This window comes from Carlito syrichta, unplaced genomic scaffold, assembly GCF_000164805.1.
Source record: "Carlito syrichta isolate Samal-C Ts95f unplaced genomic scaffold, Tarsius_syrichta-2.0.1 Scaffold305546, whole genome shotgun sequence".
Classification (NCBI taxonomy): Eukaryota; Metazoa; Chordata; class Mammalia; order Primates; family Tarsiidae; genus Carlito; species Carlito syrichta.
In genome coordinates, this window is record NW_007249642.1 from 390,305 (window position 1) to 408,140 (window position 17,836).

The 17,836-nt window shown below is 43.1% G+C and overlaps 1 protein-coding gene across 1 annotated transcript in view; it reads left to right on the forward strand.

Annotated features, from left to right (window-relative positions):
• COL19A1 (collagen type XIX alpha 1 chain) overlaps positions 1–17,836 on the forward strand; it is a 333,729-nt gene that overhangs the window by 296,652 nt on the left and 19,241 nt on the right. The window contains exons 41-47 of the mRNA XM_008061721.2: positions 3,047–3,091; positions 7,120–7,164; positions 7,269–7,331; positions 11,563–11,598; positions 11,721–11,765; positions 14,533–14,703; positions 16,737–16,803. Of these exons, the coding sequence (XP_008059912.1) occupies positions 3,047–3,091; positions 7,120–7,164; positions 7,269–7,331; positions 11,563–11,598; positions 11,721–11,765; positions 14,533–14,703; positions 16,737–16,803 (472 nt within the window). The remainder of the gene's footprint in view (positions 1–3,046; positions 3,092–7,119; positions 7,165–7,268; positions 7,332–11,562; positions 11,599–11,720; positions 11,766–14,532; positions 14,704–16,736; positions 16,804–17,836) is intronic.

Sequence of the window (17,836 nt, forward strand, 5' to 3'; positions counted from 1 at the left end):
AGGATAATAGGGATGGGACAAGTAGTTTAGTCAAGTTTTGACCGCTGAATTTAGCAGTGGAGAGATCATGGTCAACCTTGGCAAGAGAAATTATTACTATTTCACTGTAGTGAAGCAGCAACTGCTGGACTTGAATGTATTTAAGGGAGAATGAGAAAAAATATACAGCAAGTCAATATCGACAATGCTCAAGGAGTTTTGCTGTAAAGGAAAGTAAAGAAATAGGCCAGAGACTGCTGGAAGAAGTAGAAACAGAGTGTTAGAAAACAGATTTTGAAGATCTTGGGAAGACCAGAATGCTCGTATGCTTAAGGAACGAGCCAACGAAGAGAAGGATGGGAAGATGATACGGGGAGAGAGGAAGAATGCTGGAGCAGTGTCATAGACAGCTAAGAGGAATGGGGACCTGGCAGCATAAGTGGATGCTTGGCTTCCAAGGAGACAGTGTACCTGTAGTAAAAGGTGGGACACAGAGTGTGAGGACATGTGTTGGCAGGTGGGAAGATGTCTTGGCTGGAGACAATGAACACTCTTTTCCAATTGCTGACATTTTCTCAGAGAGCAGGGTAGGGAAAAGACATTGGGGTTTTAGGAGAAAATCCTCGGGGAGAGAGAGAAAGTGTGTGCGTTTGTGTTAGTTCAGGGAGCACAGAAGTGTGGTGACTGGTCAGCCTTAGGGACCCTCTTGAGGCTCACAGTCATGCACTGAGGTGACACCCATCACAGAGACCATGTGTGCTTCCTCAGCCCTGTGCAAACATCCAGGCCAGGGCATGGAAAGTGAGGGAAGAGAGCTGGGCTTAAACAGCATTCTGGTTTTGACAAGTGCGGGCTAGAAACAAGAATGGGACAAGAGAGTTATGGCATACACAAGGTGGTGATCATAACCAATGGCCATGAAATTTAAACTAGGTAGAGAAGGGAGAGAAGCCATACAGGGTGTGAAAGATAATACATTTGTACTATCAATGGATTGGAGGTCCTGGGGTTCAAGGTACTTAAGGGAGTGAGTTAGAATAATGCAGAATGGGATTCAAAGTTGGGATACATGAAATTAGATGATGGGGGGATACAGATATTTTTGTTGATGAGATATCAGGCATAACTGTGAGAATAAGAGCCAAAATAGTAAGGAGAGAGTGGTTCAAAGAACAAAGTATGAGGAATCCGAATGCTAAGAAGGCCGCCTTGTCAGAGAGAGATCCTCTTGATGTTCATCTTGATCAGATATGCAGATGTTCCCACTGAATGAAAGCCCTAGTGTATTCATTTTAAGGATGAAAATCTCATAATTTAAAGAGCAGAGTAAAACTGATGAGCATTGCCTGTTTATGTCTTTTTTACATTTTTCTGGGCTTTTTTTCCTTGGGACAGTGGCTATGCTTTCTATGTTAAAGATATTACTTCTAGCCGGGCTTGGTGGCCTGTAATCCTGTGCTTTGGGAGGCTGAGGTGAGTGGATTGCCTGAGCCTACGGGTTCGAGACCCGCCTGGGCAACTTGGCGAGACCTCATCTCTACAATAAATCAAAAATTAGCTGGGCGTGGTAGCACGTGCCTGTAGTTCCAGCTACTTGGACAGCTGAGGCGGAAGGATCACCTGAGCCCAGCAGGTCGAGGCTGCGGTGGTCGGGAGCAGCCACTGCACTCCAGTGTGGGCGACAGAGTGGGACTCCAATTAAAAAAAAAAAGATATTACTTCTGTCATATAGGTGGGAGTCCTTATTATGGTTGGTCTTCCCCTTTCATTTTCATGTTTACTTTTATTGTAAATATAACTTTAATGCAGTCAAATCTAAAACTATTTTTCTTTATGATCTCTTATTTTACTTTTATGCACAAAATGATTTTGCTTTTATTTTTGACCAAGATCTAATAGCCACTAATATATTCTTCTAGTTCTTTTAAAGTTTATATTATTTTATTTTTTAAATATATAAATCTTTATGAAATTCATATGTGATGTAAAAACTTTTTCAAAGAAACTCAATTATTAGCACTAATTGTTGAACAATACATCTCTTTCTTTACTGGAATCGTATTATAAATGCTATTATATTTCTGAGATTTTTGCTATATCATATTAATATACTGCTTAATCTTATGCCAATATTCCATTATTCCAGTTATTATAGCTTTATCTATCATATATTTAAACATTGATGTTGTTAGTATCTCTTTTATTCTTCTTTGAACTTTTTATTTATTTATTATGCCAAGTAAACTTTAATATCATTTGATTAAGCTGTAGCTTTGTAACAATTGCATTAAATGTATAAATTAGTTTGAGTAACAGTTGCACCTTTACAACATTATCTTGCCCTCCAAGAACCAAATGTATCTCTTCATTAAGTCAATTATTTTATGTCCCGAAATGAAGCTCTTTTAAATATGGGTTCTACCCCAAAAATTGTCATTTTATTATACCATATATATATATATATAATGATTTTATATATCTTTGAACCACTCTCTCCTTATATACATAAAATCATTAGTATTTTAGCATTGTCAGTTTTATCTAAAATGCCAAGTTACATCTGGAAGAGGATTTGAGTCACTTCATTATTCAGAGCAATTCAGGGGTTCTTCTGATTGGTAGGATGAAAAGAACTGCAAACTACTAGATCTTTTTTATCTACCTCTGCTGAGATAAGAAGAGGAAGAGCTTTTTAGAAGACACTTGGTGCGCTGACTGTTTCACACAAAAATATTGATCTTTTGAATATGTGGAGAAAAAATGTTGACTAATTTTAGCAGTAAGTATGTATAGAGTCCTATTAAGAATAATTCACAGAATTGATAACATGAATGCTTGTTTGCTATTATTTTTTATTTTACAAGGGAAAAAAGATGTAGCAAGTTCAATTGGCTACTCATTTTGTTATTTTCCCATCTGCCTGTTAGCGTCACAGCAGCTAACATTGACAACAGTTATCAGATCCAAAGAAAAGTTGTATCAAGTACAAATTATTTTTGAGGATTAATTTTATAAGTAAAAATTTTGCAGATATTATAAGTAGCAACATTTTTTTCAATTCCAACAGGGTGATCGAGGCCCAGCAGGTCCCCCGGGAGTGGCTGGGATACCGGTAAGTTCAGATTCTCACGTCGTTTTCCCAGGTGAACGGTTCTATCTCCATGACAAGCCCACAGCCAGATAAGAAGGGCTGGAATATACCACATTTTCTTTATCCAGTTCACCATTGATGGGTCCCTAAGTTGGGTCCATGTTTTTACTACTATGAACAGTGCTGTGATAAATATGTGAGTGCAGGTGTCTTTTTGGTACAGTGGTTTATGCCCCTTTGGGTATATACCCAGCAGTGGAATTGCTGTATCGAATGGTAATTCTATTTTTAGTTTTTTGAGAAATATCAAAACTACTTTCCACAGGGGTTGAACTAGCTTGCATTCCCACTAACAGTGTATGAGTATTCCCTTTTCTCCACAGCCTTGCCAACATCTTTTGGTTTTTGACTTTTTAATAACACCATTCTGACTGGTGTGAGATGGTATCTCATTGTGGTTTTGATTTGCATTTCTCTGATGATTAGTGATGTTAAGCATTTTTTCATGTGTTTGTTGGCTGCTTGTATGTTGTCCTTTGAACGGTTCGTGTCCATTGCCCACTTTTTAATGGGGTTATTTTTTTTCTGTCGATTTGTCTAAATTCCCTATAGACTCTGGATATTAATTCTTCGTCAGGTACATGGTTTGCAAATATTTTCTCCCATTTTGTATGTAGTCTGTTTACTCTGTTGATAGTTTCTTTTACTGTGCAGAGGCTCTTTGGTTAAGTCCCACTTGTCAATTTTTGGTTTTGCTGCGTTTGTTTTTGAGGACTTGGTCATAAATGCATCGTGTAGGCCAATGTCCAAAAGAGTGTTTCCTAGGTTTTTTTCTAGGATTTTTATAGCTTGAGGTCTTACATAAAAACTACCCACTGGGTACCATGCTCATCATTTGGGTGACAGACTTCATAGAAGCCCAAACCTCATCGTCTCACAATATAACCATGTAACAAACCTGCACATGTACTCCTTGAATATAAAATAAAATAAAATAAGAAGGACTGGGAAGTACATCGTAAAACTGATGGCATTAAGTTCCTGGAACCTCTAGTGTCGTAAATAAAACCACTTGTCTTTCTCCCACCTCAAGAATGTACCATTCTTTATTTTTACCTTTCTCTTATTTTTAATTTGTTTGTTTTCTTCCCACGTCACTTTCATGAAGGGAGAGGACCCCGAGTTACCCGTGACTGTACCTTAGTCTATGAGCACAGCTTTGAAGAGTGTTTTGCTTCTCTGTTCTCTTAGGTCAAAGGTTCACAGTCTTCGAAGGCCAAATTCCTGTCCTCATACGTGCATGCCAGGTTCCTCGCATTAAGCTGCATCTGCCTGGGTTGTCCCCTACTGGGGCAATTAGCAGAGTTTATGGCCACTAATGTCTCCTCATAAACTAGTCCTTCAGCCCTCTCAATCATTTTTGTTGCTCTCTGGTGTCAAATGTTTTAATCTCATCAAGGGCTTTTAAAATGAATAGGAAGGGCTCCAGGAAAGGTTGAAATCATTTCTCTGAGCCCTAGGGATCACTCTAGTCTTCATTCTTGATGTGCTAATTAAAATGTTGTGGTCATGCTTTATGAGTAAGAGGACATTTATCCTCTTACTGGGCGCCCCTGCAAGGCAGGTTCAGGACAGCAGTCCAGAAAAGTCCAGAAAAGCCATGTGCTTGAATCACAGAAACATAAGAAAGATGAGAATGGCTGCACCATCACCACCCACCACCATCCACTGTATCTACTGACACCCACTACCCACTTTTGACATGTACTGATGACATCCAGTGTCCTGCCCATTGCCCAATGCCACCCCATTCCTAAAAGTGTCTGGAGCTACTCTACCCCACTCCATTAACTGCTAGGTCGAATAATTCAAAATAGAACCTGTCCATTAACTGTATCCTTTACAGAGAATGACATTCCCTTATCTGGCTGTTCTAGATAGAGTTAAATATTTTTATGATTGGAAAAGTTACACGAGAATATTTTCTTTAGCAAGTATTTGAGAAGTATTCATTAAAGAAAGTATTCTTGAAAGTTGACTCCACACTTGATCTTGTCCCTCCCTACTGCGCTCCCCATCAACATTTCTGGCAACATATTGGAAACTCTGTATCTGGATTTGTCCTGAGGGTGCCCTTACAGCCTGCACCCTTATATTCACATCCTGGTTTCGTCTCATGTGATATAGTGAAGCTTAATTTTCTACTGTATTCACCCAGGTGTGATTACAGATTTCTTTTGCTATAACCTTAAATTAAGTTCGTCTTCAAAGAGATAATCCTGGTCACCAAAATATGTAAAAGCCGTGCAGCCATCTGGAACAGCATGTAAATGAGGGCTTCCAAAAACACTTCTGAAGGATGAGGCGTTATTGAAATAAGGGGCTAGCTTGCTACCTGGGCAAATATCTAAGATCTGATTCACCTACTTAAAAAACAGTTTTCATATATCTTTAACTGACAATTACAGAAATAAAGAGCTAAAAACTTTACAGATGGCAAATAAGCAACTGTTTAATAAAAAACATCTTTTTTTTTTATAAATGGACCTTGCTGTGGCTGAGAAAACAAAATCGTTAAAAGGGCCTAGAAATAGTGATGATGATTACATGATATTGTGATTATATTTAGTGCCACTGAAGTATACACTTAAAAATAGCTTAAGTGGCAAATATTTTGTGTTATATATACATATATATGTATATATATACACATATGTACATACACACACACATATATATAATCATGACAAAAATAATTTTAAGGCAATTATTCTGGTCGCAACAGAGATGAGACCCTCTCACTTAGTCACACCATGGTTACTCATCCGATAACCAAGGGGACTCAATCCTGCTCTTCCTCAAGCATTACCAATCCATCCCTTTCTGGGCTATTCAGGGCCATCCAGGGGTCTCTCCAGAATTTATTTCTCACCCCGTCTCTCAGGCTGGCTGTGGGTATACAGGAGAGAGTGTCTGTGGTGATGGCATAGTGAGGGCCCTCCACTCAGCCCGTCTTCCCAGTGCTCTGAGTTCTCTGCTGGTCCTGCTGACCTTAGGGTTGCTGCCACCTCCATCAGTATCCCTGTCCCTCTGTCTCAGATCCCAATGCTCGAATACTCCATTCCCCCTGCATCCACACCAAGACCCTTGTGGACCTTGGCCTTGGCTCCATCCCCTCTTGTACTCATAGGAACTCCAGGACCTCCTGCTGGCAGCCAGCTGTGGGAGCCAGGATGCTTTCAGCCTTGACTTTGTGTCTGCCTAGCTTTACACACAGCCGAATCTAAACCCAAGAGGGGGCCTTCTTCCAGAATTCTAAGCAGCACATGGGAAAAATCCCCTTCCTTTTCATACTCCTCCAAAACCTACCTGGCTGACTAAGGTCTCAGGTCCATACCTACACTCCCATGTTGTCTGTCTTTCCCAGCTGTGTCAGGTCCAAGGGATCAGAGGTGGTTCCTTCTCAGTTGCAGCATCACAGCCGTCTGTACACCTGGCACTGCTCCGCCACCAGCCTCTGCTGGGAACTCTCCTCTGTCATCCTTCCTGTGACCTTACTGTTCTAGGCCCTTTCCAGTGTCAGTCTTCCAAGCTACAGTGCATTAGAACAGATTAACCTGCTCTACCTGTTCCTTTTTCTTTCAGCAAAACACAACTTTTCAAATTCACATCCTTCTATTAGTCTATCTTACTGTGAACTTAAAAACCCTCTTGTGACACACAGAGCCTGGGAAAATCTTCACTGATCCTCTGTGCCCTTCTGGGGAAATAGGTGCAAGAGGAATTTCCAACAATGGATACACTTTAGTTTAATATTTTCAGAAATGTTCTTCCTCGTGCCCCTCTGCCATCCACACAGAGAGCCATACTCCTGTCTGTGCCCTGTAGCCTGCAGGTTGAGTATGCAACCCTGGCCTCTGTCCCCATAGGAACACTGCTTCTTGGAGAGTCACAGTCCTAGGGGTGCTATGAACTTGAGGGTGGGGAGGGAAGTGCATGGCACTGTCTAGTATTCGCCTTCTCACATGCTCTTCCGTTTGCTTTCCCAGGGGAAGCCCGGTGCCCCAGGACCCCCAGGTGTTCCTGGGGAACCGGTGAGTTGTCAGAGGCTTTTGCATCAGTTGTACTTGTATTATACCCACTTGCAGTTTTAAAACATTTCTTGGTGATTCATTTGTGTTTGTGGACATGTCCCTAGGGTGAGAGAGGACCTGTAGGAGACATAGGTTTCCCTGGGCCAGAAGGATCCACAGGAAAGCCAGTAAGTGTTTTTTACTGTTTAAAATATGCCATTTTGGAAAATGTTCTAACATTACCTCCTCACCTACCTCCTCAGAAATTCCGAGATTTGAATAAGCATTTTCCACGGAAGTAAGAGCAGGTTCTGCAAATGGATTTTTGGAGGTCTGGGTGGGGAGCTCTCACTGAGTCTCCTAGATCTCTGTGTGGTATCTTTATATCATAAACAATGATGGAAAAGGAAGGATTTTTGTTTCAAGTGTCAGGAAATTAGATTCATTGTTTTTTAACCCTAATGTTCTCAACAGAATTGAACAATAAAATGACATGTGACATCTTGGAATGCAAAGAAACCAGAGACTCTCAGATAAATACCCATAGGTCAAGCAAAAACTCAGAGTGGAAGCTGTTTTCTCAGATTCCTTCTTCTGTCCATAGGGGCCTCATTCTTACACCTCCATCCATCACTGTTGCTGGGTGTGTCATGTCCATGTCGTGAAACAGCTCTTGGCTACTGACATGTGGTATTGACATGACACCCTAACAGTCATTCCACTAATCCAACTCCACAGCTCATTCAGACTCTGCTGTTTGTGCCGGGTCCTTAGGGAGGGATGTAAAAGTGAACAAGACACACCTCACTCTTGGGTCGGTGGTTCTAGAAGTGCACTGCTGCTTTGCCTGTGTATCTTCAGTGCTGTATAAGGGAGGGGTACCCTGCTGGGGACGGGGAGACTGGAGGTGATCACACAGCACTGAGCTCCTCTGGTCTCGAGGATTGGGGACCTTATCTCCTCAGAAAAGGTCATGTGCAAGAATGGAGCACATGCAATTTGCTATCAGAGAGATCTGGTTCTGAATTATGGCCCAAAGGGTCTGATGTCTCCTACATGACATGACACACGGGAAGCACATCTGCACCTGCCCATGGGAGATGTCCAGTAATGTCAGTTTTCTTCTTCTTTTCTCCCTCCCATTCCCATACCAACTCTCCATTCTTACCCCGAGAGCCCACTCCTGAAACTCTGAATTCAGGTCCCCAGGAGATCATGCCAAAAGCAATTTGCTCACTCAACACATGTTTCTTGGATACTGACTCCATGCGGGCACTGCACTGAGTGCTGGCAGCTCATGGGGTATGCATTCTAGGATAAGAACACAAGTAAAACAAACAGTAAATGCACACACAGATCCAGGAAAAGGGGAGCTAGACAGAGTGAAGCTTTAGAGCAGTGGTTCCCAACCTTTTTGGCATCAGGGACCAGCTTTATGGAGACAGTTTTTCCATGGACCAGGAGCAGCAGGCAGGGAGGGAATCATTAGGCATTAGAATCTCATAAGGGGCACACAACCTAGATCCTTCACATGCACAGTTCACAATAGGGTTCAGGCTCTTGTGAGAACCTAATGCCACTGCTGATCTGACAGAAGGCGGTGCTCCACTTGCCTGCTACTCAGCTCTTGCTGTGCACAGCTTGGTTCCTGACAGGCTATAGATGGGTACTGGTCTGCAGCCCAGGGGTTGGAGACCCCTGCTCCAGAGCACCATTCAAATAAACTCAGAGAAGGCCTGCCTGCCCTCCAAGCAGAAACCTGCGTGTGAAGAGATATCAAGTTGTGGGGAGGTCAGGAGAGCCTTGTTGAAGGAGAGGACCTACCCTGGTGAGGTCAAGAAGCAGCAAGAGATGTGAAACCAAGCATGGGCCAAGGAAAGGAAGAGCAGGAACAGTCCTGAGGGGAGCACTGGTGGAGACCAGACCATAAGGACCATCTACATCAGGAATGGAGTTGGGTTTCATTTGGAATATGACGGAAACTGTGGGAGATTTGGAGTAGGGAACAAAAGTGACAGACATCTTAGGTGTCACTCTGATGGTTGTGTGGGACACGAGTGGAGGAAGACAAACAGTAGGAAGCAGCGACACCTCCATAAGACGTGCCTGGAGTGGGAACAGGGAGGCCATAAGTGGGGAATCTGGGAGTGCATCCAGGGGACAGCCACAAGATCTGCTGGTGGGCCAGATGTGTATGCCAAGCTGCAGTATGAGGTTGAGCAGCTGTGTGAGGGTGGTGAGGTAGAGAAGATTGAAGCCAGGAGTCCTCTGTGTGGGCACGCTTGTGTGGAGACACCCAAGTGGACACGGGTATATGCAGTGGAGGCATGCATCTGGAATGGAACAGAGCCAAGGTTGGAGAGACCAATTTGGAAGTTTGAACCTGAGCCTGGACCCAGCAGTGTCCCTGCAGGTGGGGAGGGAAGAGATCAATCATTGGGAAGAGGATTCAGTGTAGAAGACTAAGCAACTTCCGCCAAGGAGCGACAGAGAAAACGCAATTCTGAAGCTCCTGGTGGCGAATGAGTAGGGGTCCCAAGGGAAGGGAGAAAGAATTGTAGACATGCATGTCCTAAGGGAAGGGAGAAAGGAGTGTAGATATGCATGTCCTGAGGGAAGGGACAGAGGAGTTTAGACATGGATATCCTAAGGGAAGGGAAAGAGGGGTGTAGACCTCCAGAGAAGGACCTGAGGGCTGGCCACCTTCCTCTGGGTTTAGACATGCAAGGGTGATTGGGGGAGAGATTTAGCACATTTATGTCCCACTGAGAATGATTCTGATGACACGAGACAGTGGAGCTCCTTTGAGTAGAGGGGGACCAGTGTTCCTCTTCCAACTGGAAATTGGTCTTAACAAGAAATAGAGCTGTTGACCCTTCTCAATGGGAACTGTAGATGTCGAGGGGTAAGTCCACAGAGGTTGATGGATCTGGTAGGTGGAGTTCTCTCCTGTTCATCTCCTCAGTGAAGGAGAGTCGAATGTGAGGATAGGGGTGATGCTGGAGCTAGAAGAGATAGGAGACGCTATGGGGGAGGGGAGAGTCAACCTGGGGGGTGCAGAGGAGCGGCCTGCATGCTCGAAGTAACCTAAGATCCATGTCGCCCACTTGGCTTAGGACCAGCAAGCAGTGATCTTCAAGCACTCAGCTGCCCAGTGCAGGCTAGGGAGGACTCCTTCCAGAGGATGGAGATGAGGGTAGAGAAAGGCAGATGTCATGTGGTCTCATGAAATTTCTGAGGGCAGGACATCCATGGACATCAAGTGACAAACATCATGTGCAGAAGAGGACACCTGTGATCTTCTTTGCAAAATTATTGGAGACAGAAAATTGTTGTAGGGTTCTTTCTCTTTTTATGTTGTTACCAGCAACGCGAGCCACATTTTCCACTAGATTTCTCCTTTTATTCAAATGGCATAGCCCTTTCTTCCACATCCTCTCCATATCTGCCTCATCTTTTGTTTACAGTGCTGGATATAATGAATTCTTTGAACCATATGCTCCACGTAGCATGATCTTTGCTCAAGGACTCTCAAGAGCTCCTGGGGTCTTCAGAAAGGCTGGGGACTGTGGTTGGGCCACCAACTGTGACAGATTTTAGTGTCATCATCAGCAGGAGGACATGCAGTTCCAGCCTCTTGGAATCTGTCCCAGCACGATGAATCACTGGGAAGGCACAACCCTCACCCTAACTCCCTCTGCAAATAAACCTCAGAAGCCCATCTGCTGGTGACCTGGGTAGCAATATGACCAGGTGCTTCTCTATCTGTGGCTCCCAACCAGGGGTCCTCCCAGCCTTGGAAATCTTTAAGCAGGAATAGGTTTTATTACCACTTCTAGAACTGCCTTTTGAAGTTCTGGAAACATCCAGTTTTCTAATAAAAAGTCACTCAATATTTATGGCTATGATTTCTTGCTTTCCTTTCTCCTCATATCTTCCGACTGAGAAACAGCAGTGCTTCTCCAGCTGACAATTGATTTCATGGTGGGATCATGATCTGGTCATGTTAGAAATTTCCCCCACAGCATCTGAGGCCATCCTTGAAGATGACTCTCTGTTATGAAAACTTGTTAGCAGGTGGCAAAAATGCTATGACCAACACCCTAGCGACATGGGGCGCCTCCTTATTTCTCAGGAAAATAATCTTGGGTGACTGTTTACTTTTCCTCACTTTGTAAGTAAAGAGGCTGATGCTATTGAGGTTAAGTAAATTGACCAACAAGGTCAACGCAACTAGTAAGTGACAGAACTTGAACGCAGGGATGCCTGACTCTATTAATCTGTTTTCCATTTCACCACATTGTCTCACCAAGATTTCACTAACAATATGACTAAGCAGCTGTCCTTGAAACTTTACCTTTTTGTTGTGTCTACCTATGTTCGTGCAGAATTAGAATTAATCATGTTTCATCTTTATAGGGAATGAATGGAAAAGATGGATTACCAGGTGCTCAGGTATGGAAAATATTGTTTAAAATAAAAGTTCACTGCATCTGGAATACCTACCATCACGTAGGTCAATCAGATTGATGAAAGCCTTGGCAAGTGGTGATGTCAGTGTTACATCTATTTTTCAGGGCATTGCAGGCAAGCCTGGAGACAGAGGTCCCAAAGGAGAACGTGTATGTATACTGCTGTCGTGACTGTTTTTCAGGTCTGTTACAACTATCCTGTCGTTTGGGTTCACAGTTGTGTATATAGACCCCTACAAACCTCTCAGTAAGAAAAGGCTGGGTGGGCTGTCTGTGATCTGAGAGCCCCACTAGACATGAAATATGACCGATAAAGGACCCAGAGCAGGTGACACGGCAGGTAAACCTGTATGACCAGCTTCTGCACAAAGCCAAGTCCACTTCCCTCTTCGAGCTTGGAAAGCTGTCATCATCCTCCTGCCTCAGATATGCACCCCTACTGTGTGACATCACCCACATTCTTTTTTGCCTGGAGCTGAGTTTCTCAGCCTCAGTCCTGGGGATATTTGGGGGCAGGTAACTCTGTTGTGGTGGCTGCTTTCTGAGTGGTGGAATGCTTGCAGCACCGCTGGCCTCCGCGTACAGCTGTGGCAACCAAATGTGCCTCTCGGGGAACAAAATCCCCCTTTTAGAAACACTGGCCTCCAGGAAGTCTTGGTGGTAGGAAGAAGTCTTGGTGGTAGGGGGTAGAAATGGAAAGAAATGGATGCATAGTGAAGCTATGGGCAACCTAGTTACCCTGCATGCTACTGTCTGAATTCCTCGGGTTGCTGTTGTTGCTGCTGCAACTTCCCAGAAGTTTCTTTAATAAACCTTAATGCTTTCCAGTAGGATTGGGGTCACGTGGCTGTGGGGGTTCCTCAGGAATGTTACTCAGGGCTGTTTCCTCAGGGACTGTGACTATGTGTGAGGAGGGCACGTGTCTGTCTGCATACGGTGTTTATGTGCTCATTTTTATTTGTTATTGCACATATAATTCCCAATAACTGAAGGAAATGTGAAAATAAAGATAATATAAATTAAAATAGAAAGAAAAAAATCCACTTCATTCCCCTTCACAGAGACGAGCACTTTGGTATTTTGGGCAGATTTCCATCTCTCTCACTCATATGCAAAATATACACATATGTGGGTAACAATATAAATAAATACATGCTTTTCCAAAGATGAACTTTTACTGTCTTGGAAATGACTTTTTTTCATACAACAATACATAATCATCTTTCTCTGCCAGTAACTATATATCTACATCTGTCTTTTAATTGCTGTATGTTATTCTACTGTTAGAATAGACCTCATTCCACTTACCTCCCCTTTTTCTGGGCAGATTCTTTCCAGTTTTTGTAATAAACATCACTACAGTGAACATCTTTGTACCTAACTTATAAAATAGTTTTTATATGTTAAAGATTGCATTTATTTTGCACATGATCACAGTATTGATCATTGATCAAAGTGTGCTAGTATCTTTTTTTAAATCATCTTGGAAACTTCTCCAAATGTGAGCCAGGTTGACAGACCTATATGGAGATGTGTTTTTGTAACTAAGACAACAGCATTGATATTAGGCCCAACTGCTTTTATTTCTTTCTACATGACTTCTTTTCTTTTCTTTTCTTTTCTTTTTTTTCTCCAGAGGTAAGAAAGCAGGAGTTTCTTAAGCAGACAAAAAAGCTCTCAAGTGATAGGGGACCTGAAAGAGGGTTGCCTGTGGCTTCTTTCTATATGTCTTCATAGTCCATGTTCACATGGATCTCTATAAATGTCCACTTATTGTCATTATTTTTTAAATCAAGAGAAATAGAGTTTGACCTTTTGCCAAGGAGACACATGGCAACTTCAAGCACCATTCCAACATATTGAGTGTGAACATCACCTCCTGGAATTGTGTGACTGAATATTTAAAAACCTATGACTGAAACATCTGCCACAATAAACCACCTCTCTCTCCCTCTCTCTCTCTTCCTCTCTCTCTCTCTCTCTCTCTCTCTCTCTCTGTCATACAAACATACACAGCAGTAGACAGATTGCAGGATAAAAGACAACATGAAGGAAACTCCATGAAGGAGTTAGACTCATCAAATGTAATATTTTCCTAATTGATGTGGCATCTTACTCAGCAAATTATCTCCTAGTTCATTTATGCCACTGGGTAAATAATCTCAGCAGCCACCCGCCTCCCCGGTTATCTCTCAGAACCTTTCAAAGGCTCTGCTTTCTCACTTCTGTGTACTGTATATATTTAGAACACAACGACCATGCTCACAAGCAAGCCCACACATGCACACATGTATACACATGCATGTACACATGTATGACATATGCACACATTCGTGCCTACATACATGCATGCAATGCACACGTGTATACACATGCAGACATGTACACATGTGCATGCGTGCATGCACACACGTAGAACACAAGTACAGAAGGCAAACCCAAAGAGTTTGATAAAGACCAAACAGGAGAAAGTGGAGTGGGGAGTACACATGATTTAGGAGCAGTTTTGAGTGTCCTGGGGTTCTATTGAGTGAAGAATCTCAGTGATGAGGTCCTCTGGGCAAGCTTCTTCTATGATTGCAAAGGAGACCCAGGCCTTGGGTGACACTGGTGCCAACTGTCCAAGGCACCCTCTGGTAGACTGGCACTTGCAGCCATGCACATGTGGAGAGCTGCCTGGGTGCCAGCACTGCTCCCACACTTCGCCTGGGTTCGTTTGCATGTTTCTCAATATTGTCCTGCTCAGTGTAGTGTGCATATCCACACTTGCAGGAGAAGTGGGAGGAACAGCGTTCAAGTCACCACCTGCAGTCCCACAGCACACTTTCTAGTGTGGACTTAGACTCTCTGCTCTCAGCCATGCTGCTGTGGCTCTAGGAGGGAGTATTCTCTATTATCATTATGTTTTCCTTAACAGGGTGATCAGGGAATTCCAGGAGACCGAGGCCCACAGGGTGAACGGGGAAAGCCAGGGCTTGCTGGCACCAAGGGGGCCATAGGACCTGTGGGCCCACCGGGGACTAAGGGCTCCGTGGGAACCCCTGGCCACCCAGGCCCGCCAGGCTCTCCAGGCATCCCCGGCACTCTGGTAAGTAGTGTGAAGAGCTTCAGGGCTCCTGGCTCTTGTTGACTGTGGAGCCCTCTACAGCAAAAGCAGTGATGATGCCTTTTCAATAGACAGAACAGACCTAAGCTGGTCTCCTTAAGGGTCATGACAGGGGTTTACATCATGTGCTGGACTCTGTGCTGTTTTCCTGCTGAACATGCCTTGTTGGGTCTCACAACCCACCTGGAATCACAGGGGTCCTGGAATCACACCTGCCAAGATGCAGAAGCTGGCAACTGACTTGCCCCACGTCATGGGGTTATTAGGTAGGCCAGACCCAAGGCTGGGGGAATCCAAAATTATGCTCTTAAAACACAGGAACTATCTAGAATGTCTCCTCACACTGCACTGAAGCCACACACATCTGCTTCACATTGCTGTGCAACATGTCTGTTTCATATTCTATTCTCCTGAAGGTCAGAACCGCAGATCTGCCCTGAGTAGTGCTTTGAGGTAGAAACCACTTAGGCCCAGTGTGCCCAGTGAGAATGCCGACGTCTCTGTTTTCATCCTCGGGAGGCATGGGCGGGCAGCCTCAGAAGAATTTCATCTGAAGATATCCACGTAGGGAAGAAGGAGGACTCTGAGTGAAGTGAGCAGTGACAGATCACCTTCCAGAGCAGAGCCTCGTATTCCTGCAATTGCCACGTGGCTTTATTTTTACCTACGCTTCTTAAACTTGAATAAAGCCTTGAATTTCCAGTGCTGTGTCAGTAATCAACATTAGATGCATTAATTCAAGTTCATTTGTCTCCTATGCAGTGAAAATAATGAAATGGGGCATTTTTAGAACTATCCCGTCCTTCAGAAATCATCACTTTATGAGTCCATCACACTGAAGTTTTTCTGATTCGAAATAAGTTTGTTGTTACAAATGAACTAGCATCATTTATGTTAGGAAATTCCACAACAACAGTTTTATCACATACCTAGGCACAGACAGGATGGAGGAGTTTCCAGGAAGGATGGTGATGAACTTTCACAAATTCAGGCTCACTGTCTAATTATAGAGAGGTGCTGAGGCCACACGCAGGCTGGAAATCACATTTCCACAGAGCTCCCAATGTTCTCATCTGACCACGTCCATTATCGTCTTTGTTTGTGTAGACATCTCAAAGTGAATAGTTAGCCCATGGGATGACTCTCTGTATCACAGCCTCTGACCTGTGTCCCACGGTTGTTAATGTCACACGTGTACCCCTGGATGATAACACCAAATACAAAGAAGAGTAACAAAATACTGTGAAATCCTGACCCTCGTGAAAAATAATAGCTCCCGTTTGAAAATGGCTAGGCACCACAGCAAAACAATACTACTATAAATGTTATGCTCTTTGTCAAATGCATGTGGATTTACTTGTCAAGAGGTTAAAATTCAACTGACATCATTGACCTACTTCCTTCTACCAGGTCCCTTAAGCCTTTTCTATTAAGAAAGGAAAATTGTTCAATACATATATGCTTGCAATGTGTAGATTACAGGATAAACTTTATCATGAAGTAGATAAAACTCAGTAAATGTTCTGCCATGAATAAAACATTTTTAGAAATAATCCAGCATACTTGGAGTTCCCTTCCAGGTTCTCTTTCTTTGAGGATACCTTTTACCAATTGGATACTTGCCAATGTCTGGGGATTGGTTATAAGTTCGATAGTAATTGGGATACTAACGTCATGAGAACACTGTTTACATTCCTTAACTTTATAAGATGATATAACAGGAAATGTCTTTCCCACTTTTAAAGTCAAGTCACATCTCTCCACTCAATAGGAAGCATGTTGATATCACTGGTTGTAATTCCAGCCACAGCTTTTAAAGCAATTATGCACTTCAACTTATTGCTAAAAGGATCAGAACAAAAGATCTGTGTTGCCCAAAATAGTCAATTGCTAAAAGCAATTTGCTTGATCAATGAGTCTCTATAGAAGTTTCAAATGTGCTTATCAACTCAACATTTCCACTCTTTATTCATTTGCGATATTCTATTTGTTTTGTTTTTTTTTCCTTTCTTTAGGCTGATGCAGTTTCATTTGAAGAAATAAAGAAGTATATTAATCAAGAGGTCCTTAGGATTTTTGAAGGTGAGGCTTGGTGAATATCATTTCTGAGGTTTGCACTGAAGCCCATCACTGTGGGGAACCTTTTCAGCAACATTCTCAAAAGACAGCCATGCAATGACCAGCTTAAGAGGCAGCCCATTTGGCAAGGGGTTGGCTCTGTGTGACAGAAAATTCTTCCTTACACTAAGGTAAATTTTGCCTCCCTGGGACATCCTCTCATCGTCCTGGTCTATGAACAACACAGATGAAGTATTTTCTATTCACACGATGACCTCTGAGTGTTTTCGGTATCCAGCACACTCACCCTTAGTTCTCTCTCCTGAGAGTGAATGTGTCCATATCCTCCCCATTTGTCACCTCAAGAAGTGTTTTGCTTAAAACTGACTCTCGTTTATCCAGGAGTATTTTGATCAAGGCAGAGTGCGGTGTCTTTTGATTAAGCCAGGGACGGCCAACCATAGCCCACCAGTCAAGTCCGCAAGCCACCTGATGTTGTGTGACCCACAAGCTTAGAGTGGCTTTTGCTTTTTGGGGAGGCAAAGAGGAAGTCACGTTTTTTATGTTTTTTAAAAATTAAAAGATTCTTTTGTGATATGTGAGAATGATCTGGAATTCTGATTTGTTTCTGTAAATGAAGTGTGCTCACGCCTTTACATCCTCTCTCTTGGTTATCACACAACATGGCAGGAAGATTACAGTCTGCAAAGACTGATGTTGTTATTCTCTGGCCCTTGCAGAGAAAGTCTTCTGACCCCTGCTGTAGGCACTCAATAGTTCAGCCTAAGATAGTATTGCCTCCTTTTTTGTTTTGTTTTTGTTATAAAGCATTTATATGATACTGCTGACTCATTCTGAGTTTTCAGTTAACTAACAGCCCTGGGTCTTCCTTGTGCAAACATATTTTTTTTAGAGTTGTGGGATACAAGTGAGGATTTACTATATAAGAAGGTTGCATGCAGTTGAAGTTTCTAGTAGGCCTTCTCTCCCTACGATAGTGGACCAAGTACCCAGTATGTTGCCACATGTCATCTCCTTCCTCCCTCTCTCCCTCCCC